Raw genomic sequence first — 12,389 nt, forward strand, 5'->3', positions numbered from 1 at the left:
TGAACCAATTTCGGAATTGATTGCGAGATTGCTTGGATGCCTCTGTGTCTGCCTGGCGATCCCCGTTGCTTCCCGCACAGACTACTGAAGCACCTGCATCTCAGCCATGGCTGCAAACAAAATGTGCCTGCAGAACACCGAAGACCTCTACCAACACCCCTGGTAGCCGATATGAGGGTTTCTCCAACAGGCGCACTAAGCGACCATGAAAGGCATAAGGGGAAGACGGATAAGGAACGGTTGGATGAGGAGCTCTTGTTACCTTGAACATCCCCTATTCTTAGCTCCTCGTGCCCTAGCAGCATGCAGGTGCATATTCTCCGTTGCCAGTTAACCTGTTTAGCCATGATAAAACCAGATAAAGTTTGAGATGACTCACGACGATCTGCCTTATCAAGCACTTCGTCAGCTGTTCCTTTAGTAAGCTTCTCCAAGTCTTGAGTCCATCGCTCTTGGGTTCCCATGTTGGTACACTGAGTTTCCAGACTACTGATTATCCAGCCAGTATAGCCTGCCAGGGAAGTGCTAAAGGAAGTCACTGTCGTCTGAAAGCATGGCCTGGCCAGGCTTGATGAAGTGTCTAGGTATACAGGGTTTGGTAAGTGAATGCCTTCAAGCAGGCTTAGGGAGCACCCTCATCAGTCTATATCGTAGGAATAAGCTCCTGGCTAAGCTTTCGTTCTTTAGATCTGAGTCAAAGCCAAATTCACTTTGCTATAACCCAAAACTGCCTCTGAGCAATGCAAAAGCAATACTATGCAAGAACATAGCAATGGTCTTCTCATCAGATTTCGGTATAGAGTATATTAGGGATCCCACCTTCAGGATTGAAGACACAGTAACACGTTTTGGTCATTGCTCATACCTTCTGCCATTTCCCTTACTTCGTCGAAACACAGTACGATAGTAGCCGCCGTAGCCACGCTTTTCCCAAGGCCGGGCAGTCTTTATACTTAATTATCCTTGTGCAGGGACATCCATCAAATAACCACGGCCACCAGCACTTCAAGAGCTGACAGCGGCCCAGGCCCCACAGGCCGTACCGAGCACCACAATCATGGCCCTCACCATGTTGTACCTCCCCCAGCTCTCTACCAACGCCGTCGTACTTTCTCCCTCGCCGAACTCCTTACTCCTTTTCTCGTCTCGACTGTACGTCTCAGCTATCGATCCCGTGCCCGGTCCCGCCAGCCTCTCGGCTCTTCTATCTAATGCGCCGTTCACCGCTCGCTGTACGGTAAGTGTGTAAGGCAAGATAGACGGCACAATTATAGCCGCAGTTGTATAGAGCATTCGCGCGCGGGAGCCAGCGGGAGCGGTAAATGCGAGGTAGGCCCATAGAAGGGCGCAGAGGGCGCATTGGGGTACTGTTGCGTAGAAGCCGATGCGGTAGCCGATGCGCCATTGGGAGGCGATAATGTGTTCCGGTGCATTTCTAATAGAGGGGACCCAAAGGAAGGAGTAGGTCGCTGTAGAGCCTACGGGAGTTTAAGGTGTTAGATCTGGTATTTGGGAAAGGATTTCTGCATGAATTCGTGAGTACCGGCGAGGAAGGCGGATGCTGTTATCGCTGCGACTTTGGTGATAATGGTTGATAGAGCCGGTGGCGGAGAGATCAGGGTGTCCATTTTCATCCGTTCAGCAGAACTGGCTGCCGGTGACGACCTGAAGCCAAATACTGATGCGCAGTATTTTCTTCAAGGCAGTCAATACGAGGTTGATATGGTGAACTTTCTACCACCATGGCATCATCGGCGAAGGGGATCCGAAAGCGGTGGCAGAACCCCGAATATTCCTTAGGGCTGGCTTCGTTCATCAGCCGTGCCTCGGTCATCCATAGCTGAAAGGCAGATGTGCTTTGGAGTATCACTTAAAACTATGGAGCTTGAGCTTGCGTGTATGAGTAGGTAGGATGCATAATAAAAGATCCGCCAAAAGAGGAGCGACATCGGACCTTTGTGCCGGCAGATTGACCTCGGAACTGCCCCGCGGCGCTCCAGCACATCGGAGCGCGCGGTCATAATACCTGAATACTCCAGATGTGCAACACGGCGCCAACACGTATCTGCTCCGAATCAATCCCCTCAACCTAGCATTGCGTAGCCACGACCAACTCAACGGGCCCCAACAGCTAGCAGTCACATCAAAGACCACGGACAATCCCCAGCACCATGCCCACCCCCGAAGAGGTCGAGAAAGCGCACAAAGTCCTCTACGAGCAAGGCCTCCAGATCCGCTATGAAGTAGCCGGAAAAGCCTACGTTGACCGGGCCCTCGCCAATGGCTCCTCCGACTTCGCGCGGCCGATGCAAGAGCTGGTGACTGAAGGAGCCTGGGGTTCAGTATGGTCGCGACCGGGACTAGAGCGCAAGCAGCGGAGTCTGCTCAACATCGCCATGCTGTGTGCCTTGAATCGATCGACGGAGCTGGGCGTGCATGTGAGAGGGGCTGTGAACAATGGCGCGAGCGAGGTCGAAATTAGGGAGACGATAATACAGGCGGCATTTTACTGTGGGATGCCGGCGGGGATGGAGGGATTCAAGGTCGCTGAGAGGGTTATTAAAGAGATGAAGGAGGAGAAGACGGAGAAGGAAGATGGGAAGCAAGACAGCTAATGTAGGGATTGGAAAGAAAGTTCTACAAAACCAAAGCATAACTTCAGCAGTCTTGGGATTGTCATCCTCCCTACCAGCAGTGTTGTTACTGCAGTAATGGCGCTTTGGAGGCTACCAACATGGGTTGAATGAACCTTTGTTGGATGGTATGAACGGTTATGGCCCTCGGATCTGTAGGCCATCCCGCTAGAATCCAAGCCATGAAGTCCTCAGCACTGGTCCAGCTCGCATTGTCTATACTCGCTTCCTGGGCAGGCTCTCCAGCGCAGGATTTACTCCTTTGCTGATGTTGGTAGTTGTGTTTGTTAGTCCTACTCCCGCCAGCCTCGAAGGCTGCTTGGGAGATCATGTCACCTGTGAAGGATTTTTCAATGTTTTGAAGCACGAAACCAATGGTTGCGTTTTTAGTCACTTACGCCATCTACCCTGTTGCAGCCCTTACAGTACCCGTACCGGTGCATACGCACGTCAGGCGGGAAAATAGCCTCACGGCCAAGGCGATCTAGCGCTCTTTCACCGTCAACTTAACAACGTAATCTACCATTAGCAGCTGCAATAGCTCTTAGAGATTTGACGATTAAACCGAAAGCCTTAGATAAGCTGTTCGGACCGTCTTGTGGAGCACTACGGTGATACTAAAGGGAGCATTGTTACTGACGCAGCCTGTAATTCTATGACCGCGGTGAGGCCATTTTCCCGCTCGGCGCGATAGGAGGTACACAACAAGGACACTGCTCGGAGTCTTCTCCAGAAACCAACGGCACGGAGTCCCGCCCGTCGAGCGAAAGGATCTGAAACCAAGAAAGCGCATTCGCAGCCCAGGATCACGAAGGAGCGATCAAACCGCTCGAAGCCGCACTCACTGCGTAAGTGGCTGGCACACGCGCGGTTCCAGCAACGGGATCTCCCCGCTAACGGCCGCCAGTGGTCGCCAATCTCTGAGGAAGATTCGTTAATCCTTGTTCGTTGCAGCCCTAACCAACGCAACACCAGGGCCATGAAGAGCCGCAGGAGATAATGATCCGACCCCTATCCAGAACACAGGGCAGGTTTACATAGTTGCCCTGCATAACTCAATACAGGGTCCCTCATCAAGGGCAAGCCACCGACGACAGTCTCAAAGCCCAGATTGCGCTGAGAGGATTGAGTGTACTTTCGAAGGTGATCTCAACGGCGTGTACAAAAGTCCCAAAGCGGAATCGTGCAAGGACGGGACGGGTGATCCACCATCGTGGTATCCACGCCATCAATCTGCAGCATGCCACTCGACGTCAGCAAAGCACTGACATCGACGACTCCTCTGCACCTGCAAGGTCACGAGGGGTAATCATGACTCTCGCCGGTATGCAGCTAATCTTCCACCAGGATTCGCTTTTCCTTTGTGACAAGCCATGGCGCGAAACAACAATCAGTCAGTATCGTCCCAAACACCTCTGAGGAGCAGTGCCCAGGACAAGGACGAGAAGAGCTCCATGGCCGACGAACACAAGGAAAACGTAGACAAAAAGCAGCCCACCAAAGGCCGTATAGCCGGTGGAAAATTCCTAGAGGAGCTTCGAGGAAACGACGATGACAGCTCCGACAACGACGATGGTCCGCTCAAAGAGGTCGATATGGATCTGCCGCTCACACTGACCGAGACGAAACAGGTCAACGGCGAAGAAGTGATCCTACTCAAATTCGCCTCTGGGGACAAGGAAAACCCATTCAACTGGAGTAAGAAGAGAAAGAGCTTCATCACCTGGTTACTCAACCTTATGACACTCTTCATCGGCCTCGCAACCACGGCCTACAGCTCCGGAATCAACAGCATGGTGGAGGACCTTGGCACGTCTAACATCATGGGCCAAATGGGCCTATTCTTGTTCAACTTTGCTTGCGCGATTGCACCGCTTTTTCTGGCGCCTTTCTGCGAGCTGGTCGGCCGGCGGATCATCTACGCTGGGTCCTACGGGGGCTTTACACTTTGCTTCATTGGGCTGGCACTGGGGAAGAACATCGCGACCATACTCATCATGCGGACGCTCCTCGGCTTATTTGGCTGTGTGGGTACGATCCTAGTCGGCGGAACTTTCTCAGACATGTTTCCCGAAGACGAGCGAGCAAAGCCCGTGGCATTTTTCTCCTACGTGGCCATCCTAGGCACAATGGCCGCTCCAATATACAGTGGCTTCATCAACCAGGAACTTGGATGGAGATGGATTGAGGGTATCCAGGGCTTGAGCAACATCCCCCTGCTCATACTTGTCGTCATCTTTCTGCGAGAGACGCGCGGCGGAGCTACTCTACAGAAACGTGCAAAGGCCATGCGGAAGGCGACTGGAGATGAACGGTACAAGGCACAGATGGATATAGACACCAGTGACGTTAAGAGAATGTTGCACGCCTCTTCCGTCAAGGCTGTTCACATGCTGGCAACTGAGCCAGTTGTCTTCTTCTTTGGATTGTGGATTGCATTCGCCTGGGCCGTCACCTTTCTCTTCCTCTCAGTTATTCCCGTCACCTTCCAACAGAAACGCGGCTGGGCCGAAGGCGTTGGTAAGTGCTCCATCACTCAGAACTCAGATACTCGACTTCTTTTAGCTATCAGTCTCACTAACGTGTCTCCAGGCGGCCTGCCGTACATTTCGCTCTGCATCGGCGTCACCCTCGGCTACTGCGCCAACTTTTTACAATTCCGCAAATACGACAAGATCGGCGCGTCGAACTCCCGCAAAGTCCTCCCCGAGCATCGGCTCTACGGATCCATGTTCGGAGCCATGTGGCTACCTATTGGCCTCTACCTCTACAGCTTCACGCAGTACGAATACCTTCCATGGATCGCGCCAACAATCAGCCTCGCGCCCATCGCCTTCGGCATCTTCTTCGTGTTCGAGTCCTGCTACAACTTCACTTCGGACTGCTACGGCCAGAGCGCGTCGTCGGCTATCGCGGGCCAGGGGCTGATGCGGAACACGCTTGGTGGCGTGGCGCCGCTGTTCGCGACGCAGTTCTTCACGGGTGTGGGGAGCCAGTTTGCTGGGCTCATTTTGGCTATCCTTGCGACGTTCCTGAGCTTTATCCCCTTTGTTTTGTTCAAGTATGGGCATAAGTTACGGGAGAGATCGAAGCTCGCAAAGAAATACTAATGGAAGATTTGTAAAGATATCATGTAAGACTAAGTCGGGAGGACGAGACATGCCTTACGACTGCATAGCGCGTGTTTGGGCGTTTTGAGCTGTTACGGCTGTCGATGTTCTTAGGAAATTGAGTAAGGTATTCTCGGATATGTATCTACGAAGGAGGGGGTATTTACTGACGAAGCGGTAGCCGCTTGACTAATCTCCAATGCCATTAAGAAACATCAACAACTAATTTATATAGTCTGAATCTGCACCTTCTGTTCGCTAAAGATGTATCTAATGTGTCAGTCCACCTCCGTAAGCACCTAAATACTGTGTTGAGAAGCCTTATGGTCGCGTACCGTCAAACGACCGCTTCCTCAGTAAATACCCCGTCCTTCGTAGCCGCAGCCAGGGGCATATCGGCGCACTACTCCTGCCACTCGGGAGAAGTCGGGGTATTTCCACCCGCGTCTTCCTGTACTACTAGTACTGATATAAATATCAAACATCTAAGTGTTGATATTGAGACTCAGCCACGTGATATGCTTCAGCACAGCGGCGTGCGAGAGGGCGATTTATCCTGGTGGTGCTGCTGGCTGCCGTCAGCATTCTGAAACGCGCAGCTCAACATGTCGGCGGAGTTGGCCCAAATCTGGGTCGTGCTACCTGCCATAGATCATAAGATACGAGCCTCGCTTCATTAAACTACCTTAGAGTAGGCCTTTGATAACATCATCCGCTGTACGGTCGGTCTCTGACTTGACTCGAAGGAAGGGTGGCATCACTAAGGCATCGTTCTCTGGCCCCCACCCTTTGAGTAACCTGACAAGGTAACAGCATTCTGAATACGATTGATAAGCGTAAAGTCGTCCTGACGAAGCGTTTGGTGGCATAAAATCAATTGCAGTGCTTGTTAGGTTGAACTGCCAAATACTCAAGAACGATTGCAACAGCTCTTGTGTCAAAGTATCTACAGTGCAAGCCAACTAGTCACACGTCTCTGCTCATGGCTTACGAGAAGTCAACTACCGAGGCGCGATCGTCTTCGATTAGTGCTTCAAACACAGTGCCTGTCGTTGACTTTTCACGCTTTCTTCTCGGCTCTGATGTAGACAAAAGAGCCATCGCCCGTGAGGTAGATGAAGCATTTCGCAAAGTCGGATTCGTCTACCTGCAGAATCACGGCATCCAGGAGCAGAAAGTGGATGAGTGCTTTGAATGGGTGAGAGCAAGCTCCCCCGTAACACGGTTTGAGTAGACCGCCCGTAACATCTCTTTAGCTAACGTACAAGACCCGCCCAGAGTCAGAGATTCTTCGCTCTCCCCGAAGGCGTTAAGAAGCTTGCGCCCCATCCGCCTGGTGGCTCACATCACCGCGGCTACTCGGGCCTGGGCATCGAAAAGGTCACTCAGAATGTGTTCGAGCAGGAGGAGCTCGCTGCATTAAGGCAAATGCCAGATTTCAAGGAGAGCTTCGAGAGCGGAAACGTGCACGATCAAATGCAACCTAACATCTGGCTCCCTGACGAGAAGCTGCCCGGCTTTCGACAGTTCATGGAGGCCTTCTTCTTGGTATGATCCTGCGTGACCCTACGTATGAAGTTCTCAATGACTGATGCGGCAAAAGGACTGCACTGACCTCATACACACAATCCTCAATGCCCTCGCAATCTCGCTCTCACTTCCCCCTTCTCAGCTCTCCAACGCCCATTCTCAGTCCCTGTTCCAGCTGCGTCTTCTCCACTACCCATCCATCCCAAGATCCCTACTGCACTCCGGCGAGAAGAGTCGGATTGGCGCACACTCTGACTTCGGTACCTTGACGCTTCTCTTCCAAGACGATGTCGGTGGCCTCGAGATTCAGCATCCCCAGACCGGGGAATTTATCGCCGCGCCGCCAGTACCCGGCGGTGTGCTCGTTAACATCGGAGACCTGATGATGCGCTGGAGTAATGGGAGGTGGAGGAGTACAGTGCATCGGGTTGTCGCGCCTCCGGAGTTGAAGGGCGAGCGCGAGGGGCTTGAGGATGAAGAAGCAGGGAAGGAGATGTGCAGGCCGAGGTACTCAATTCCTTTCTTTGCAACGGCAGATCCGGAGACGGTGATTGAGTGTTTGCCGGGATGCGAAGGACCGGACGGGAAAAAGGAGTTCGAGGCGATGACAGCCTTGGAATATGTTCAGATGCGGATGGCTGCATTGTACGCTTGAAGAGTTGGGTGATCATGGTACTCTACTCATTACTGTCATGGAAAACCCGAGAAATCAACGGGAATGGACAGTTATGACGCGAACGTGGTTTACAGCAGTCCCTCCCTCTCTTTCTTAGTACAGAATGGGAATAAACTTCAAGACCCGACGCCAATGTGGGCCTTCAAAGGAGGTGAGAGCCTCGAAAATGCATTTCCGTCTTCACCATCTAGCTCTCGGCTGAGGAGGCAACTCTACCGAAGAGGTTACTTCTCTGCTCTAGACTCTACATAATGCTGACTGCGCTCAACCTGCTAGGCGACAGTTCAAGGTGAACAGCCATGACATAAGGTAGAGAAGTGAAGAGGACTGTCAAGGTGAATTGCTGTGAGGCGCCATAAGGCTGGGGTAAGGAAGAAGCTAGTCAGTTTTCGGCTAGTGCGGCGAGAGCGGCCGCGCCCGCCTCCATCCCTCTTACAACTCACAATAGCCAGCCAGGCACGGCAGCCATATCGCATATTCCTCCACAGCAGGCCACTGGATCGAGCGCACGACACAACCACAGCATCCCGAAGACAAGAAACGGATGACAGCATAGCCAGCATAGCTTGCGCGACCCAGATGAGGTGGACCTTCGGCCGGGCGGCGTCGACAGTTCGGCCTCGCGCCTTCACTCCTACGTCGTGACACGGTCGACGTAGCCACGACAGCGACTTCCACGACCGTCACTGCCTTTGCGCTGCCTCGGCCGCCGTCTATCATGCCGCACGCGGTATCTGTTCCGGACGCTCAGGAGCAAGCGGACAACAGCCTCATCAGCAACCTGCTGAGCGGTGGGAATGACGGGCAGGATAACTTCGACTTTCTGAATCGGGACCTTGTGCCCGGGGAGAAGGCGCAGGATGCGGTTGATTTCGAGGACATAAGCGACGATGATTTGGCAGAAGAGGAAGATGCGCCGGACACGACGGCCAGGGCCAACGGCGACGTAGCTGGCGACACTGAGGACGACCTTCTCGGAGAATCGTTTACTGAGCTCAACGGCGACGGCGGTGACGACGATCCCTTCGCTGATCTCTTTGGCGACGAACCTTCATCCCCTACGACAGAGCTCGACGGAGTGAACGGGGGTCCCCAGGCAGATTCGGGAAGCCTTTGGTTGCCACCTACTGGCCGTTTGTCGCTGCCCGGCTCTTTCGCTAAGCCTCAGGTTGATCGCCCTGCTCCGAGACAGCCAAGCCCCGAAAGCGCATCTCCCCAGAACCAACCCTCCGATATCGAGGACGAATCCGACGAGGATCCTGAGCTTCGAGAGCAGCGGCAGCTGTTCGCACAGGCTCGGCGAGATCGAGAAGACCGGTCGCGGCGAGGAGGGGCCTCCACAGACCTCCCACCGCACCCGCAAACCAACGCTGAAATCTTCGAGGCAATATGGCCCGATTTCGAGCAGGACAAGCCGCCCCGCTTTGGAGTGCTCCTTCCAGGGAAACGGGCCTTCTACCTCGCTAAGACTCCTTCAAAGGCTCCAAAGCCGATTCAGCCTACGAAGGTGAGCCTCGAGCTTGGCCAGGACCAGGAGCGAGGTTTCAGGCTTGCAGGGGCCACCACCGCGAAAGCGGCGCGGCAAGCAGAGGTGGAGCAGAAAGGATTGGTCCCGGTGATAGAAGCTGAATCCGGAGAACCTGATAGCGACGACGATATGGAGCTCGATATACATGATGAGCGGGAGAACATCGGTGGGGTTACTTGGCAAGACTTTAATGTACTCTGCGAAGACTGGGACATCCGAAGTGAGGCTTCGTCTGGAGCGGCAGAAATACGGTTTAACGGCGAAGAAGATGTTTTTGATTTCGATGACAACTACGATGCGCCTCCGCCTAAGAAGCGGAAGGTAGCAGAGCGGGAAATGATCCCAATTTATCAAGACACAATCCCCCCGCTGGATGACCCAGAAGCCGTTACAGCGAAGATATCACGGCGCATTACCCTTGACCTCAACGATCCGCAAATGCTCATTGATATTCAGCCGCCAGACGTTGCGCAGAAGAGGGCCCGCGCAGCTGGGTCTAGTTTCCGAAAGGACGTGCAAGGCAGCCTTACCAAGACCCTGTTCCGCAGATACAACATCTCGAACGATGAAGCTTACGATGCCCTCAAGGAAAACCACTCTCACAAGGTTCGGAGCACCCTCGGCAACCTTACAGTCGAGCACAGTTTGCCTGCTCTAAAGCTTCAGTATCCGTTCTACAAGGTCAAGCTCAGCGCACGAGAAGCGCGATCCTTCCATCGGCCTTCCATACACTTTCATCCGAATCAGTTGGTCACTTTCTCTAAACTCAAGTCCACCAAGCGGAAACATCTCAAGGGCAAGGAAACGCAAGAGATCTTCAAGGAATCGGCCGATTTGACGTTGGGCGATAATTCCAATATGGTTTTGATGGAGTACTCTGAGGAGTATCCCATCATGATGTCCAATTTCGGTATGGGCAGTCGCCTCATCAACTATTACCGGCGCAAGGACGCGGAAGATAACACCCGGCCGAAGCTCGACATTGGAGAGACAACGGTCCTTTTACCGCAAGACAAAAGCCCCTTCTCGCTGTTCGGCAACATTGAGCCTGGTCAGACGATGCCAACCTTGCATAACGCAATGTTCCGAGCGCCTGTCTTCAAACAGGAGGCTAAACCCACCGATTTCTTGGTTGGACGTAGCACTACTGGCGTGCATGGCTCGAACTGGTACATGCGCAACATCGAAAATGTCTATGTTGTCGGCCAAGAGTTTCCATCAGTTGAGGTGCCGGGCACGCACTCGCGCAAGGTAACCGAGGCTGCAAAGCGCCGGCTGAGGATGATCTCGTACCGTGTCTTCTCGAAGAACCAGCGCCCAGGCTACCGAGGACCTCCGCTTAGCAATGATGTGATCAGGCAGCATCTACCGGGGACCGATATTGCCCAAAACCGCGGCAAGATGAGGGAATTTATGCAATACGATAAAGATTCAGGGACCTGGGTTCCGAAAAAGGGCGATGTCATCCCGGACGATTCGACCATGCGCAGCTGGATAAAGCCCGAGGACATTTGCTTGCTTGATTCTATGCAGGTTGGTCATCGCCACCTTCAAGACGCTGGATACAGCAAAGAGGAAGATGTAGCTGGGGACGACGATGAAGAGAAGGACGGCCAGAGCTTGGAGCAACAGCTCGCGCCATGGCAAACGACAAAGAACTTCCTTAACGCCTGTCAAGGCAAGGCGATGCTGCAGCTGCACGGCGAAGGCGACCCCTCAGGCCGTGGCGAGGCTTTCAGCTTTGTGAAGACATCTATGAAGGGCGGCTTCAAGGCCGTTGGCGAGAGTATCGAAGACAAACTTGATGCGAAGAGGATCAAGGAGCTGGGGGGCCACAGCTACAACGTCGCCCGGCAGCAGCGCGCTTACGAAGACTCTATTAAGAGGATCTGGGAAGCGCAGCAGCGCAGCCTTTCATCAACGATCGAACATTCTGACGTCGAGATGTCCGTCGATGAAGAGCCGGAGCACCCCCACCGTGATCATAGGTCAAGATCGGAAGTCGGCACGCCGGCAGGCTTGCGCCGCGACGATGAGACTACTAGCCAGTTCAGTCGCTTCAGCACCAGCAGCCAGAAGGGTAAAGTGCTGAGGATCACTCGCATGACCGTTGACAGATTTAGCGGTAAATTGGAACCTGTCGAGGAGATTATCAAAGATCCGAAAGTCATCCGGGCGTACCTCAAGCGCAAGCGCGAACAGGAGCTGAACAACGTCGACCTGTCACAGTTGAAGTCAACAGGTGATAAGGAGCAAGATGAACTCAGGAAGAAGCTGTAAGTTCTGCCACGAAGTGAACGTGTTTGACCTTGAGCTGCGAACGGGACAGAGTTGCTTGTCGCATGACTACTCAGTCGATGTCCTCAAGGGAACCCCAGAGGAAACATCAGTGGCACCGCCTCGACTCTCTTCTTGGTTGGCACCTTTACACCGCTCGCAGCGCTAGACTTATTAAAATGCATCTATCGCCAGTCAGTATCCGCTAACATATCTATCAGCCTCCTCGACGAGCTCGCCCGCCTTGAGCGCAATAAAGAGCGCCGCCACGTCCGCGAAAAAGCCAAAGGCCTGCACAACGGCTCGAGCTCTCAGCCCGCAACCCCCGGCTCCCCCTCCGCCGGCCCGTCCAAAGCAGCCGGCACACAGCGGCGCTGCGCCAACTGTGGTCAGGTTGGCCACATCAAGACCAACAAAAAGTACTACGAATGCAACATTTGCCTTTCCTACTACTCCGTCTCTCCCTAAACTAAAGTGTACTATATACATTCACTGACACCATTCTCCCCGGCGCAGACTCTGTCCGATGCTTAATGGCACGATGAAGCAGGACAGCGGGTTCGATAGCTCGGCGTTTGGGGCGCCGGTTGTTGAGACCCCGGCGCCGCAGGCGTCCCCTTCCTGACCACCTTCCT

General features: G+C 53.6%; 5 protein-coding genes across 5 annotated transcripts; 4 read left to right on the plus strand and 1 right to left on the minus strand.

Annotated features, from left to right (window-relative positions):
• Positions 1 to 1,005: 1,005 nt before the first annotated feature.
• W97_06159 (uncharacterized protein) lies at positions 1,006 to 1,628 on the minus strand (the record flags this gene model as incomplete). Its single annotated transcript, XM_007784169.1, has 2 exons — positions 1,006 to 1,478; positions 1,544 to 1,628. The coding sequence occupies 2 exons, from the start codon at positions 1,626 to 1,628 to the stop codon at positions 1,006 to 1,008; spliced, it is 558 nt and encodes a 185-aa protein (XP_007782359.1).
• A 543-nt stretch (positions 1,629 to 2,171) lies between these two features.
• On the plus strand, positions 2,172 to 2,615 carry W97_06160 (uncharacterized protein; the record flags this gene model as incomplete). The annotated part of the gene is made up of 1 exon (XM_007784170.1): positions 2,172 to 2,615. The coding sequence occupies one exon, from the start codon at positions 2,172 to 2,174 to the stop codon at positions 2,613 to 2,615; it is 444 nt and encodes a 147-aa protein (XP_007782360.1).
• A 1,391-nt stretch (positions 2,616 to 4,006) lies between these two features.
• Positions 4,007 to 5,743, plus strand: W97_06161 (uncharacterized protein; the record flags this gene model as incomplete). Its single annotated transcript, XM_007784171.1, has 2 exons — positions 4,007 to 5,153; positions 5,226 to 5,743. 2 exons carry the CDS (start codon positions 4,007 to 4,009, stop codon positions 5,741 to 5,743), a joined length of 1,665 nt encoding a protein of 554 aa, XP_007782361.1.
• Positions 5,744 to 6,725: 982 nt separating this feature from the next.
• Positions 6,726 to 7,928, plus strand: W97_06162 (uncharacterized protein; the record flags this gene model as incomplete). The annotated part of the gene is made up of 3 exons (XM_007784172.1): positions 6,726 to 6,941; positions 7,022 to 7,291; positions 7,347 to 7,928. The coding sequence occupies 3 exons, from the start codon at positions 6,726 to 6,728 to the stop codon at positions 7,926 to 7,928; spliced, it is 1,068 nt and encodes a 355-aa protein (XP_007782362.1).
• A 739-nt stretch (positions 7,929 to 8,667) lies between these two features.
• On the plus strand, positions 8,668 to 12,222 carry W97_06163 (uncharacterized protein; the record flags this gene model as incomplete). Its single annotated transcript, XM_007784173.1, has 2 exons — positions 8,668 to 11,753; positions 11,976 to 12,222. The coding sequence occupies 2 exons, from the start codon at positions 8,668 to 8,670 to the stop codon at positions 12,220 to 12,222; spliced, it is 3,333 nt and encodes a 1,110-aa protein (XP_007782363.1).
• Positions 12,223 to 12,389: the final 167 nt, after the last annotated feature.

Source organism: Coniosporium apollinis, assembly GCF_000281105.1.
Source record: "Coniosporium apollinis CBS 100218 chromosome Unknown supercont1.31, whole genome shotgun sequence".
Classification (NCBI taxonomy): domain Eukaryota; kingdom Fungi; phylum Ascomycota; class Dothideomycetes; genus Coniosporium; species Coniosporium apollinis.